The 14776-nt window shown below is 40.0% G+C and overlaps 1 protein-coding gene across 5 annotated transcripts in view; it reads right to left on the bottom strand.

The window, feature by feature from the left end:
* The window catches only part of kuz (zinc-dependent metalloprotease kuz), a 214348-nt gene that overhangs the window by 16949 nt on the left and 182623 nt on the right, over nt 1-14776 (bottom strand). For 3 of the 5 annotated variants that reach the window (XM_053799441.2, XM_053799442.2, XM_070103162.1), the window contains exons 10-12: nt 11737-11853; nt 9470-9637; nt 6472-6796 (exon numbers count right to left, since the gene is read on the bottom strand). In XM_053799441.2, coding sequence (XP_053655416.1) covers nt 6472-6796; nt 9470-9637; nt 11737-11853 — 610 coding nt within the window. The remainder of the gene's footprint in view (nt 1-6471; nt 6797-9469; nt 9638-11736; nt 11854-14776) is intronic. The other 2 variants (XM_053799443.2, XM_053799444.2) reach the window with 1 other exon arrangement.

Genomic DNA, 14776 nt, shown 5'->3' with positions numbered 1-14776 from the left:
GCGATCTCTTCCGCAACTCGACTGCTAAATAACAGTTTAGCATGACCTATTTCCAGTATTGGGCTGTGCCCACTTGTGATGACATCTCCAGTTGCTGCACTTTACTTTTAGCTCTAGTATACATGTTTGTTTTCAAGCTTCTAGAGTTTGAAGTCTTGTACATAAAAAAAATCATCTAGGTTGTCAATATTCATGGTGATTAATAGGTCAATAAACAGTGTGACTTATTTAAGCATTTCATTCATCTCTTCCTTATTAACTATAAAAGTTCCATCACTCTTATTCAAGGACTCAATACTAAAGTAGGTCTTTAATATTTTGTATTTTTTCTGCCTTTGGTTTGACGTAAGAGAAAAAATAATATAGATTTCTAGCAGTGTTAGGTGTTAATGGCACGGACTTGCCAAATTGTGGGGTATTCAACAATGTGTGGTGGAGGCAGTGGTGGTGGATTTCTTGGGGTACATCTAGATAAAGCAATCCTGCTGATCAGATGAGAGCATTAGGTCTAAACAATACAGAAGCATCTAGTGTATGCATACAAGGTTTTATCTGCTGGAACTTGGTGTAACCATGGTGCTCTAAAAGCAGTACTTCTACAATACCCAGTGGCCCGGTGGCCTGGTGGCTAAAGCTCCCGCTTCACACACGGAGGGCCCGGGTTCGATTCCCGGCGGGTGGAAACATTTCGACACGTTTCCTTACACCTGTTGTCCTGTTTACCTAGCAGCAAATAGGTACCTGGGTGTTAGTCGACTGGTGTGGGTCGCATCCTGGGGGACAAGATTAAGGACCCCAATGGAAATAAGTTAGACAGTCCTCGATGACGCACTGACTTTCTTGGGTTATCCTGGGTGGCTAACCCTCCGGGGTTAAAAATCCAAACGAAATCTTATCTTATCTTATCACTGCAATACATTTTTCAACAAAGACACTTCTTCTTTCAATGCACCGGCCTTATCCCATTGAGGTAGGGTGGCCCAAAAGGAAAAACAAAAGTTTCTCCTTTTACACTTAGTTATACAGGAGAAGGGGTTACTAGCCCCTTGCTCCTGGCATTTTAGTCGCCTCTTACGACACGCATGGCTTACGGAGGAAGAATTCTGTTCCACTTCCCCATGGAGACAAAGACACTTATTAAATAATAATGCATAGTCAAACAAATTAGTCATATCATAAGAATGAATTAAGACAACTGGGAAAACATGCAGATAAAGCAAAGAATGTTCCTGGAATGTATACAGATACAAACTTGTATTAATGAACTAGACTTCTGTTGCTTCCTCTGGCTATGGTGAATCTTCTGACTAAATAGCAGTCAAGATATTAGTGTGCAGCTGCACAAATAAAAGGAATAGGCTAGATAATATGACAAAGACTGTCTTGAAACTCACTAGACACTATGTAAAAAATTTTCTAGTGCTTGTAATAAATGTAATAAATTCTAATGAAAGGGTGATTTAGAAAAACGTGAATGTCACATAAGCAACTGAACTTAATTGCATTTAAGCTATAAATACGCTCAATAGCCTTTATGAAACATTATAGGTAGCAGGTATGAACCTAACATCTTACCTTTGGCAAAAATAAATGCATTAAACACTTATGCATGTAATTTTTTTTTTTTTTTTTGCATACATAAATGGTTTACTGATGCATTTTTTTTTTTTAACCCAAGTTAAGGTGGTGAATTTTCCTTTTCTCCCTACAATGCCTGAAATGATCCATTATATAATTTTATGAACATAAAACACAGAATGAACACCTTACCTTGACGTCTACAATATTTGTACTCAAAGGTTATACGTTCACAAGAAGAATTCAACTTTTTGAATAAAGTAACTGCTACTTAATGCCTTAAGGCCTACAGCTATAAAAATTCAGAAATCCTATCAACTCCAAAGAGTCTATATGCTACCAAAAAATATGAAAATGATGAATTATAAATATGACAGATTAGCGATGCAAACCATATTTCCTGAGAACCTGACAGGATTCTTCACTAGAGATGGGCGGGTTCAGGGGTGGGAAAATAAGGCTTCAAGACCTCTCTGAGTATTTTAATTTTCATTTTTGCAACTAAATACTGCTTTTGTCAACACTAGTTGAAGGGGAATGACAAAACCTTCCATTATGGTAGATACTTTGTGTAGTGCAAACCTTGACAGAAGAGTTGTGGAAAGAGATTTGTGCAATAATTGGGAATCTATAATGCAGAAATGTTTTGCCAGCCAGTGGCTTCTTTAGTCCAATACAAAGAATGGTTCTTCTTTGTATTGGACCGAAGAAGCCATTGTGAGACAAAGTCTCCTCGAAGATTACCACACAAGTGTCTCATTCTTCAACTTGTCAGTTTTTCTTAACCACTTATCACACAAGACTAAAGAATATGTTTGGGTCTGGGTATAGTACTGTTAAGTCAGAGCTTGATTCATCTACACAAGTTTATAATAAATGTTTGCCCTGTGTCAAGTGTCTTTCTACCATACTTGTCAGCAAAACATGCCATCCACCAATTAACATTTTGGAATAATAATCACTGTTAACTTTTTTTTTAGTAGTATTAGATTTTGCTTTTGAAAGAGATGGTACAACAAATTTGGTTCACTATCAGAGAAGCTAAGGTAATACAAGTTCTCTCTTCGGAATGCATTTAAAACCACGAACTGAAAATATAGTAAAATTTCAACATGTATGTAAACTGTAAGTGGTCTACTACAACGGTTTTTGGGGAACTCTCGACTTCGCAAATAAGAAAGATATGGAAAATGGCAGGCATATTCCTAAACAGAACATTAGCTTAAAAGAAAACAATCAAATGTACACTGATTGTGAGAAGGTTCCTGGATGTTGAAGCGAGTCAAGAGTTTGCTGACCATCAAATACAGTGGACCCCCGGTTAACGATATTTTTTCACTCCAGAAGTATGTTCAGGTGCCAGTACTGACCGAATTTGTTCCCATAAGGAATATTGTGAAGTAGATTAGTCCATTTCAGACCCCCAAACATACATGTACAAACGCACTTACATAAATACACTTACATAATTGGTCGCATTCGGAGGTGATCGTTATGCGGGGGTCCACTGTACTCTCAAAAGATGAAAGTATGAATATTTTTGAACCACACAGTTTTTGTGTATCAGAAGATTTAAATATAAAACTAACAAATTTTAAATTTTATGGAGCTGAATGACTGAAAAAGTTGAGCCTAGCCTCTGCTTTGAAAATAATTCAAACTTGCTTAAAAAACTTTAAAGCTCAAGAAAATCTGCAAAACTTAGTCCTCCTGATATATTTTTGAAAGATCTTGTGAGAGTTTTCTACTCTCACAGGCTGGCCCTGGGCCAGCCTTGCCTGGTGCTTGCTTGATCAATCACACAGATACTGCTGACAGCTCAATGGCCACCAGAATTTTATAGCAAAGTTACTGAACATTTTGCTGCTAAGCCAAGAATTCCAATGACCAATGATGAAATTGTTAAGTTAAATTGTTTTGTGTGTGTCTAGTACCTACTTATTTGCTAAATGAATCTACAAATCTTTATTAATATTCACACTTCAACTTTATCCAAAAGCTTAACCATGTCAGTTGCTTGTCCTAGCAATTTTTCAAAGATATACCACTGATAATGGAGTGTAAACATCAAGGAACCACACTAATTATGCACTTGATATTACAAATTATCTACAATGATGCATCTTCCCTCTCCTCCCCTCAAACAGAATGGTTTCCCACCGATACTGTGTACATTATTTGACAAAATTTAAGAAAGTACGAAATACTTACTTCAGGCTGCTTCAAACAGACTGACTGATCCCAAATACGTTTAACTTGAGCCTTCATCAATCATGCATTACAAGATATTATGAGTTACTGAATACGTACTATACATACAGACATCCACAGGTAGGTGTTTATTTTCAATGTTTTTAAAAGTTACTCAGCAAACGTGTTGATCCTTTGATCCTACAAGAAAAGCAGCAGTACAGTACACAATGCACACAACAGCAGTACAGTGGACCCCCGCTTAAGGATCACCTCCCAATGCGACCAATTATGTAAGTGTATTTATGTAAGTGCGTTTGTACGTGTATGTTTGGGGGTCTGAAATGGACTAATCTACTTCACAATATTCCTTATGGGAACAAATTCGGTCAGTACTGGCACCTGAACATACTTCTGGAATGAAAAAATATCGTTAACCGGGGGTCCACTGTATATGTAAGTGTGTATGAGCCAAGCAAAGACAAAGTAGAAGCTCCACACTGGGGGTTCAAAATTTGACATGACACGGCTCACTCATGCAAGTCAGTTCATTTTTATTTTTTTATTTTTTTTAACAAACTGGTCATCTCCCACTGAGGCAGGGTAACCCATAAGATGAAACATTTCATTTTCACCATCATTCACTCCATCACTGTCTTGCCAGAGGGGTGCTGATACTATGGTTCGAAACTGCAAATATCCCCACTCCTCCAGAGTATAGGCACTGTACTTCCCACCTCCAGGACTCAAGTCCAGCTAACCAGTTTCCCTGAATCCCTTCATAAATGTTACTTTGCTCACACTACAACAACACATCAAGTCATGAAAACCATTTATCTCCACATGTTTGTTGGAAGTCTAAGTCCCTCAAACACAAAACCTCCTCTTATACAGGTGCCAGATCAACCAGGCTGTGATGGATATGTGGGGAAGCGAACCTCCAGCAGCAACAGCCTGGATGACCAGGCAAGCACCAGACGAGCCTGGCCCATGGCCGGGCTTAGAGAGTAGAGTAACTCTCGAAACGCTTCAGAGGTATATCAAAAGTATGCAGTCCTCAAGCACAGCACCACTTGATTAATTATAAGCCTTTAAATATCAGTAATTTATATTAATATATCTAGTACAGTACTAGCCAGTATTAAGCAAGTCATACTCTTCTCAACCATTCTCCCCACAACTCTATTGCTTACTCATTACTTTCCTGATTAAAACTGAGGAGCAATGCAGTAGCCCCAGCAGCCCATGTTATATAAATCCTCCTCTCACCCAATCTTTCCCAGTAATTTTGTTTTACCTAATTCAGAAATAAAGGTGGATTTTATAAATCTCAGAACATATCCCAACATTTTACATGCTAAACTGAGTTCACCACGTTCACGTGCTGGGGGCCTAGAATGCATCCACTGCATAAAGTGTGAAACACTTTACGTTCTTCACAACAGCAGCTTATGATAGTTTGCTCTATTCATGAAAACCTGCTGTGCAGTCTCCTGAACATAATTTTTTTTTTTTTTTTTTTTCAACAAGTCGGCCGTCTCCCACCGAGGCAGGGTGACCCAAAAATGAAAGAAAATCCCCAAAAAGAAAATACTTTCATCATCATTCAACACTTTCACCACACTCGCACATTATCACTGTTTTTGCAGAGGTGCTCAGAATACAACAGTCTAGAAGCATACACATATAAAGATACACAACATATCCCTCCAAACTGCCAATATCCCAAACCCCTCCTTTAAAGTGCAGGCATTGTACTTCCCATTTCCAGGACTCAAGTCCGACTATATGAAAATAACCGGTTTCCCTGAATCCCTTCACTAAATATTACCCTGCTCACACTCCAACAGATCGTCAGGTCCCAAGTACCATTCGTCTCCATTCACTCCTATCTAACACGCTCACGCACGCTTGCTGGAAGTCCAAGCCCCTTACCCACAAAACCTCCTTTACCCCCTCTCTCCAACCCTTTCGAGGACGACCCCTACCCCGCCTTCCTTCCCCTATAGATTTATATGCTTTCCATGTCATTCTACTTTGATCCATTCTCTCTAAATGACCAAACATAATATCTCTACTAAATACTTAACATCAAGTGTCATCACATTGCAAGCAACCAAAATTTATACAGTGGACCCCCGACTTACGATCAGCTCCCAACTCAAATAATTATGTAAGTGTGTTTTTGTAAGTGCTTCTGTAAGTGTATTTTTCGGGGTCTGAAACGGACTAATCTAATTTACAATATTCCTTATGGGAGCAAATTCGTTCGGTAACGGCACCCGAACAGACTTCTGGAATGAATTAATATCGTAAGTCGGGGGTCCACTGTGTTTAAGTATAATTAGTTCTCTGTAGCCAATAAATATTATAACTGCATAACTGGGTTGTGTGATACATTACAAAAACATGCACTATCACTAGTACACACACACAAGGCAGTATTTCCAAGAGAAAAAAGCAAGCACTTAAAACAACAAATAAAACACCACCTAAAACCAAATCAAACAACGCAACTCGTTAAAATAAAAAAATCATAATCAATATATTGTGCTTTAAATAGGATGGCTTAACTGTATTCAATTCAAAGAAATTTATATGGTTTTGGATGGTTAAAATATTGAGGCAATGTGTGCGTGTGTCATACATACACTATAAATTTTTAAGCTGAATTCAGGCTCATGTATAAATTTTAACACTAACCTTTGGGTCTATTATAATGTCCTCGGCCCTCCCCATAGCCATGCCGGGTGGGTCCAGCACGATTGGCAGGGGTGACAGAGTTCCCTGGGTTTGGAGGACTGACAGAATGTCTTGGGTTTCCTGGATATGGCGGAGGGGGATCGTCACTATATGCTCGACTTGATCTTTTACCTCCTGGAGGTTTTGGACGTTCTGCTTCTCTTTCACCACCTCTACCGGGATGCGAGGGTCCTGGCTGGTTGTGATGATGGTGATGGTGGTGCTGGTTTTGTGGCGCTGCTGCTGCTCCTGCTTGAACATTCGGACTTGGACCTTGTCGATGGCGCTAGTGACAAACAATGAAATCCATGATATTAAATCCTGGTAACCCCTTAAGTCTAAAATCAGTTCTGCACAATATTACAACAATTTCTCCTGGTAGTAGACAATAAATATCAATAAAAAAAAAACAGCAAAAGTAAACAGTGGAACCTTGGTTATCGGCCGTTCCACTTATCGGCCAAATCAGTTATCAGCCGATTTTTCAGCTTCTGGTTATCGGCCGTATGGTACACATCAGCAGCCGACCGCCAGGCGCTGGGGTCAGTCTTGCTGTGTCTCTGGGCAAGTGAGGAAGCTTCTGCTTATTCATCCAAACATTTCCATTATTTTTGTTGGTTATTTATTAAGTGTAACTGTGAAATAAGTAACCATGGGCCCAAATAAAATCCCTAGTAAAGTTCCTTCGGTAAAGAAAGTGAGAAACACCATGGAATTGAAGAAGGAAATTGTTGAAAAATATGAGTTGCCTTCGAGTGCTTGAGCTTGCCAGGATGTATGGGAAAAACAAATCAACAATCACTTCTATCCTGGCAAAGAAAGAACAAATCAAGGAAGCTGATGGGGTGAAAGGAGTAAATGTGATGACGAAACAAAGGTCACCTATAAGTTATTGTTCTTGTGGATCACCGAAAAATAATTAGCGGGAGACAGTGTTGTGGAGTCAATTATTCAAGAGAAGGCAAGGTAGTTGCATGCAGATCTTGTAAATAAAATGTGTGGAACAAATGATGCTGTGAGTGAGTTTAGGGTCAGCAAAGGCTGGTTTGAGAGATTTACGGAGCATTGTGGCATACACAGTGAGGTAAGGCATGGCAAGGCTGCAAGTTCTGACAAATGTGCGACTGAAAAATTCATGCAGGAGTTCCAAGGGTACATAAAGGCTGTATGATTCTTTCCCCAACAAGTGTTCAGTTGTGACAAAACAGGCCTCTTCTGGAAGAAAATGCCAATGAGGACCTACATTACTAAGGAGGAAAAGGCACTGCCAGGATACAAGCCTATGAAGGACAGGCTTACTCTTTTGTTCTGTGCTAACGCTAGTGGAAATTTCAGAGTGAAGCTTTTACTGGTGTATCACTCTGAAAATCCCAGTGTGTTCAAGAAAAACAATGCCTTCAAGAGTAAACTGTGTGTGATGTGGAAAGCTAACAATAAGGCATCGGTCACAAGGCAAATTTTCAAAGAGTGGGTCGATGATGTGTTTGGCCACAGTGTGAAAAAATACCTCCTGGAAAAGAAATTGCCACTCAAGTGCCTCCTGGAACTGGACAATGCTCCTGCTCATCCTCCAGACTTTGAAGACCAATTGTTTAAGGACTTCAGTTTCATCACAGTGAAGTTCTTGCCTCCTAACACCACTCCTCTCATCCAGCCCATGGACCAGTAGGTCATTTCTAACTTCAAAAAACTCTACACAAAAGCAGTGTTTCAAAGGTGCTTTGAAGTGACCTCGAACACCCATTTGACCTTGAGAGAGTTCTGGAGGAATCACTTCACTATCCTCCACTGCATAAGCCTTATAGGTAAGGCTTTGCAGGGAGTGACTTCCAGGACTTTGAACTCTGCTTGGAGAAAATTGTGGCCAGATTGTGTCCAAGAGAGGGATTTTGAAGGGTTTGTGGATGAGGACCCTAAGCCTGTTGTGGAAAGTATTGTTTCATTGGGGAAGTCCATGGGGTTAGAGGTTAGTGGCAAGGATGTGGAAGAGTTGGTGGACCACAGAGAAGAGCTAACCATTGAAGAGCTGCAAGAGCTTCATCTAGAACAGCAACAGACCACAGCTGAGGAACTTGCTTCAGAGGAGGAGGAAGAGGGAGGGAAGGAGGTGCCTTCTTCAGAGATTAAGGAGGTTTGTGCAATGTGGAGTAGGGTGCAAGCTTTCATTGAGAAATACCACCCTGACCAAGCCATATCTGCAACATGTTCAGTGACAAAACCTTGTCCCACTTTGGGGAAATCTTAAAAAAACCCCAGAAACAGACCACTCTGGACAGTTATTTTGTGCAACAGGTGTCCAGTGACTCTCAAGCTGGTCCTAGTGGCATTAAAAGACAAAGAAAGGAAGTAATGCCAGAGAGAGACTTGTTACCTGAAGTCATTATGAAGGGGGATTCCCCTTCCAAACAATAACCCCAACTTCCTCTCTCCTCCTCCCTATCTTCCATAAGCCAACAAGAGTCTTCAATGAAGTTATGTAATATGTACTGATTTGATTCTTCATGTATTTATTTTCTTTAGTTCTCACTGTTTTGTGTATGTAAAACTATAATTAATCTTTAAAAAAAATATTTTTTGTGTGTCTGGAACAGATTAATTGTACTTACATTAATTCTTATGGGAAATATTTCAGTTTTAGGCCATTTCGCTTTTAGGCCGGCCTTCTGGAACAGATTACGGCCGATAACCGAGGGTCCACTGTACCATAAAAAAACACAGAACAGGTGAGGGGTTTAAACCCATGGCAAGCGAGTCATAAAACTCCAGGTCAGTGCATAAGCCACTGGGCCAGCTGGCTACAATAAAATTCATCCAACTAGGGACATATTTATACACCGTAGGGAGGTTAGCATGGGCCTCAGTGTGATCACAAAGGCAAATTTAAACAGATGAATCTCCTGTGATTTGCTTGCTATAGTGTTATTATGATTTCATGAGTAAATAGCATTACTGTACTAACCTTGACTCTCCTTAGTGTGTTGACAGGTCTTCTGAGGGTTTCTGTGATAGAGCGAGCAGGTGGTTTGCGAGGATTGCTGGAGGGAGTGTGAACTGCACAGCATTTGATGAAAATCCCCATGAATACTACAAATCCAACTCCAAGAAGCATCACAGCATACCAGTATTGCTGAAAAAGCATTATTATACATTAAAAAAGAATTAAAAACCTCTTGTAAAGTGGCTGATTATGCAGTGATTTGCCTAATACAGAAAGGATAATTAAAAGTTATGATACAAGTGTGGCTAATTAACATTAGTCTTATTACTGTAGCTACAAGAAACAGGTCAAGATAAAACTATCTGGATAGTGAGGAATAATACTTGCATTAATACTCTATATTACTGATTAAAATAGACAAACTTTTTTTACTGAAGAATTTGGGCAAACTTATTGGGAGACGTTAGGAAATTTCTAAAAATTCTATATCAGTGTAATTACCAATTCGTAGTTATTGTCCTCGTTAAGATGTCCTTCACATAATTTCATTAAATTTCCTATGGTTGTAGCACTAACTTTCAATTTATTCCATTTAGTAAAGGAAATGCTAACATGGAGGGAGTATAAATGAAATGAATGTGTTCAGATATTTGGGAGTGGACTTACTGGCGGATGATTATATGAAAGATGAGGCGATCCATGGAAATGAAGAAAAAAAAGATGGGTGGTGAATTGAGGAATCTGTGGAGACCAAGAGGGGACTGTGAGAGCACTGTGGTACCAACACTTATATGGGTCTGAATCATGGGCTTTGAATGTTGCAGCAAGGAGGAGGCTAGAGATGTTGTGTCTGAGGAAAAAAGTGTGGTGTAAGTATTGTGCAACAAATTCATAGTTTGGCAATTAGGAAGTGCAGGATTACTAAAAGTATTATCCAGAAAGCTGAATAGAGGTTGACAAAGTAGTTCGGACATGTAGAGAGGGTGAGACATAACAGGATGACTTAGAGGGTTTATAAATCTGTACTGGAGGGAAGGCAGTAGGGAAGGGGGGGTCTCCCTAGGAAATATGGGGGGGGGTAAAGGAAGTTTTGCAGCCCAGATGCAAACTCTGGGAGTGGAAACATTCACACTTTTCCCCTTACATCAGTTATTACCCCAGGTTAAAACCACTGGTAAATAACTCTTAACTATTACGACTATTCTGAAAAACTATTTATACAATTACATACTGCAGGCATAGTTATTTACATTATTTTTATAGATAATTAAGAATTATACACATTACTTAAACATACAGTGGACCCTCGGTTATCGGCTGATTTTTTGGCTTCCGTTAATCAGCCGTTATTCCGCTTATCAGCCGTATGGTACGAGTCAGCGGCCGGCCACCAGGAGCTGGCATCAGTCTTGCTGTGTCTCTGGGCGAGTGAGGAAGCTTCTGCTTATTCATCCAAACGTTTCCATTGTTTTTGGTGGTTATTCATTAAGTGCAACTAAGAAATAAGTAACCATGGTCCCAAAGAAAGTCCCTAGTAAAGTTCCTTTGGTAAAGAAAGTGAGAAACACCATGGAATTGAAGAAGGAAATTGTTAAAAAATATGAGTTGCCTTTGAGTGCTTGAGCTTGCCAGGATGTATGGGAAAAACAAATCAATGATCACTTCTATCCTGGCAAAGAAAGAACAAATCAAGGAAGCTGATGTGGGGTGTAGCAGGGAAACAGGGAGTGTGAAAGGGAGGCAGGGAGCGTAGCATGGAGGGAGGGAGTGTAGCAGACAGGCAGGGAGTGTAGTAGGAAGGCAAGGTGTAGCAGGGAGAGTAGGAGGAAGGTAGGGAGTATAGCAGGCATGCAGGGAGTGTAGCAGGCAGGAAGGGAAGTAACCCCAGAGAGCACTGTGATACCTGAAGTCCTTATGGAGGGGGATTCCCCTTCCAAACAATAACCCCAACTCTCTCTCTCTCTCTCTCTCCTCCCCGTCTTCCATACGACAACAAGATTCTTCAATAAAGGTATGTAATGCTGATTTAACTGTTCATGTATTTATTTTATTTAGTTTTCATTGTTTTGTGTAAAATTATTTAAAAAAATTATTTTTTTGTGTCTGAAACGTCTGGAACAGATCAATTGTATTTACATTAATTCTTATGGGAAATATTATTTCAGTTTTAGGCCATTTCGCTTTTAAGCCGACCTTCTGGAATGGATTACGTCCGATAACCGAGGGTCCACTGTACTTACATAAAGAGGCAAGCTTTATTGAAAATAAAAAATCCTAAGTTAACTTACTGTAATCCATTCTGCAACACTGTTCAGGGTGTCCTGGTTGAATAGTAGGTTTTTTAGGCGGGCTAATGGTCCTTCTGCATCTACTGCACGGCATTTTTGGAAGACATCACAGTAACCCTAAAAAAAAATTACTATTTGTAAATGTATGTTACTCAAAAGGACAAAACAAAATCTTTAAATTATAGAATATTGACTTCTGCCTATTTGGTTTCTACCTTGTGACTGTTTCAAGAACCAGTGCTACCACAACCCAGTCTTTCACCATACAAAATATATTTTACACTAAGTGTAAAAGTACTTAATACAAACGTATAGGAAAGTACAGTAGAAGAAAGTGTTAATATTGCTCAGATTGACACCCAATTTTTCATAATATCTGCTTCATAATTTTTTTTTTTATTATCACACTGGCCTATTCCCACCGAGGCAGGGTGGCCCGAAAAAGAAAAACTTCCACCATCATTCACTCCATCACTGTCTTGCCAGAAGGGTGCTTTACACTACAGTTTTTAAACTGCAACATTAACACCCCTCCTTCAGAGTGCAGGCACTGTACTTCCCATCACCAGGACTCAAGTCCGGCCTGCCGGTTTCCCTGAACCCCTTCATAAATGTTACTTTGCTCACACTCCAACAGCACGTCAAGTATTAAAAACCATTTGTCTCCATTCACTCCTATCAAACACGCTCACGCATGCCTGCTGGAAGTCCAAGCCCCTCGCACACAAAACCTCCTTTAGCCCCTCCCTCCAACCTTTCCTAGGCCGACCCCTACCCCGCCTTCCTTCCACTACAGACTGATACACTCTTGAAGTTATTCTGTTTCGCTCCATTCTCTCCACATGTCCGAACCACCTCAACAACCCTTCCTCAGCCCTCTGGACAACAGTTTTGGTAATCCCGCACCTCCTCCTAACTTCCAAACTACGAATTCTCTGCATTATATTCACACCACACATTGCTCTCAGACATGACATCTCCACTGCCTCCAGCCTTCTCCTCACTGCAACATTCATCACCCATGCTTCACACCCATATAAGAGCGTTGGTAAAACTATACTCTCATACATTCCCCTCTTTGCCTCCAAGGACAAAGTTCTTTGTCTCCACAGACTCCTAAGTGCACCACTCACCCTTTTCCCCTCATCAATTCTATGATTCACCTCATCTTTCATAGACCCATCCGCTGACACGTCCACTCCCAAATATCTGAATACATTCACCTCCTCCATACTCTCTCCCTCCAATCTGATATCCAATCTTTCATCACCTAATCTTTTTGTTATCCTCATAACCTTACTCTTTCCTGTATTCACTTTCAATTTTCTTCTTTTGCACACCCTACCAAATTCATCCACCAATCTCTGCAACTTCTCTTCAGAATCTCCCAAGAGCACAGTGTCATCAGCAAAGAGCAACTGTGACAACTCCCACTTCATGTGTGATTCTTTATCTTTTAACTCCACGCCTCTTGCCAAGACCCTCGCATTTACTTCTCTTACAACCCCATCTATAAATATATTAAACAACCATGGTGACATCACACATCCTTGTCTAAGGCCTACTTTTACTGGGAAATAATTTCCCTCTTTCCTACATACTCTAACTTGAGCCTCACTATCCTCGTAAAAACTCTTCACTGCTTTCAGTAACCTACCTCCTACACCATACACCTGCAACATCTGCCACATTGCCCCCCTATCCACCCTGTCATACGCCTTTTCCAAATCCATAAATGCCACAAAGACCTCTTTAGCCTTATCTAAATACTGTTCACTTATATGTTTCACTGTAAACACCTGGTCCACACACCCCCTACCTTTCCTAAAGCCTCCTTGTTCATCTGCTATCCTATTCTCTGTCTTACTCTTAATTCTTTCAATAATAACTCTACCATACACTTTGCCAGGTATACTCAACAGACTTATCCCCCTATAATTTTTGCACTCTCTTTTATCCCCTTTGCCTTTATACAAAGGAACTATGCATGCTCTCTGCCAATCCCTAGGTACCTTACCCTCTTCCATACATTTATTAAATAATTGCACCAACCACTCCAAAACTATATCCCCACCTGCTTTTAACATTTCTATCTTTATCCCATCAATCCCAGCTGCCTTACCCCCTTTCATTTTACCTACTGCCTCACGAACTTCCCCCACACTCACAACTGGCTCTTCCTCACTCCTACAAGATGTTGTTCCTCTTTGCCCTATACACGAAATCACAGCTTCCCTATCTTCATCAACATTTAACAATTCCTCAAAATATTCCCTCCATCTTCCCAATACCTCTAACTCTCCATTTAATAACTCTCCTCTCCTATTTTTAACTGACAAATCCATTTGTTCTCTAGGCTTTCTTAACTTGTTAATCTCACTCCAAAACTTTTTCTTATTTTCAACAAAATTTGTTGATAACATCTCACCCACTCTCTCATTTGCTCTCTTTTTACATTGCTTCACCACTCTCTTAACCTCTCTCTTTTTCTCCATATACTCTTCCCTCCTTGCATCACTTCTACTTTGTAAAAACTTCTCATATGTTAACTTTTTCTCCCTTACTACTCTCTTCACATCATCATTCCACCAATCGCTCCTCTTCCCTCCCGCACCCACTTTCCTGTAACCACAAACTTCTGCTGAACACTAACACTACATTTTTAAACCTACCCCATACCTCTTCGACCCCATTGCCTCTGCTCTCATTAGCCCATCTATCCTCCAATAGCTGTTTATATCTTACCCTAACTGCCTCCTCTTTTAGTTTATAAACCTTCACCTCTCTCTTCCCTGATGCTTCTATTCTCCTTGTATCCCATCTACCTTTTACTCTCAGTGTAGCTACAACTAGAAAGTGATCTGATATATCTGTGGCCCCTCTATAAACATGTACATCCTGAAGTCTACTCAACAGTCTTTTATCTACCAATACATAATCCAACAAACTACTGTCATTTCGCCCTACATCATATCTTGTATACTTATTTATCCTCTTTTTCTTAAAATATGTATTACCTATAACTAAACCCCTTTCTATA

The sequence above is a fragment of the Cherax quadricarinatus genome, chromosome 84 (genome assembly GCF_038502225.1).
Source record: "Cherax quadricarinatus isolate ZL_2023a chromosome 84, ASM3850222v1, whole genome shotgun sequence".
NCBI classification, from domain to species: domain Eukaryota; kingdom Metazoa; phylum Arthropoda; class Malacostraca; order Decapoda; family Parastacidae; genus Cherax; species Cherax quadricarinatus.
Note: the sequence above shows the minus strand (reverse complement) of the source record. Positions and strands in the feature narration are given on the sequence as shown.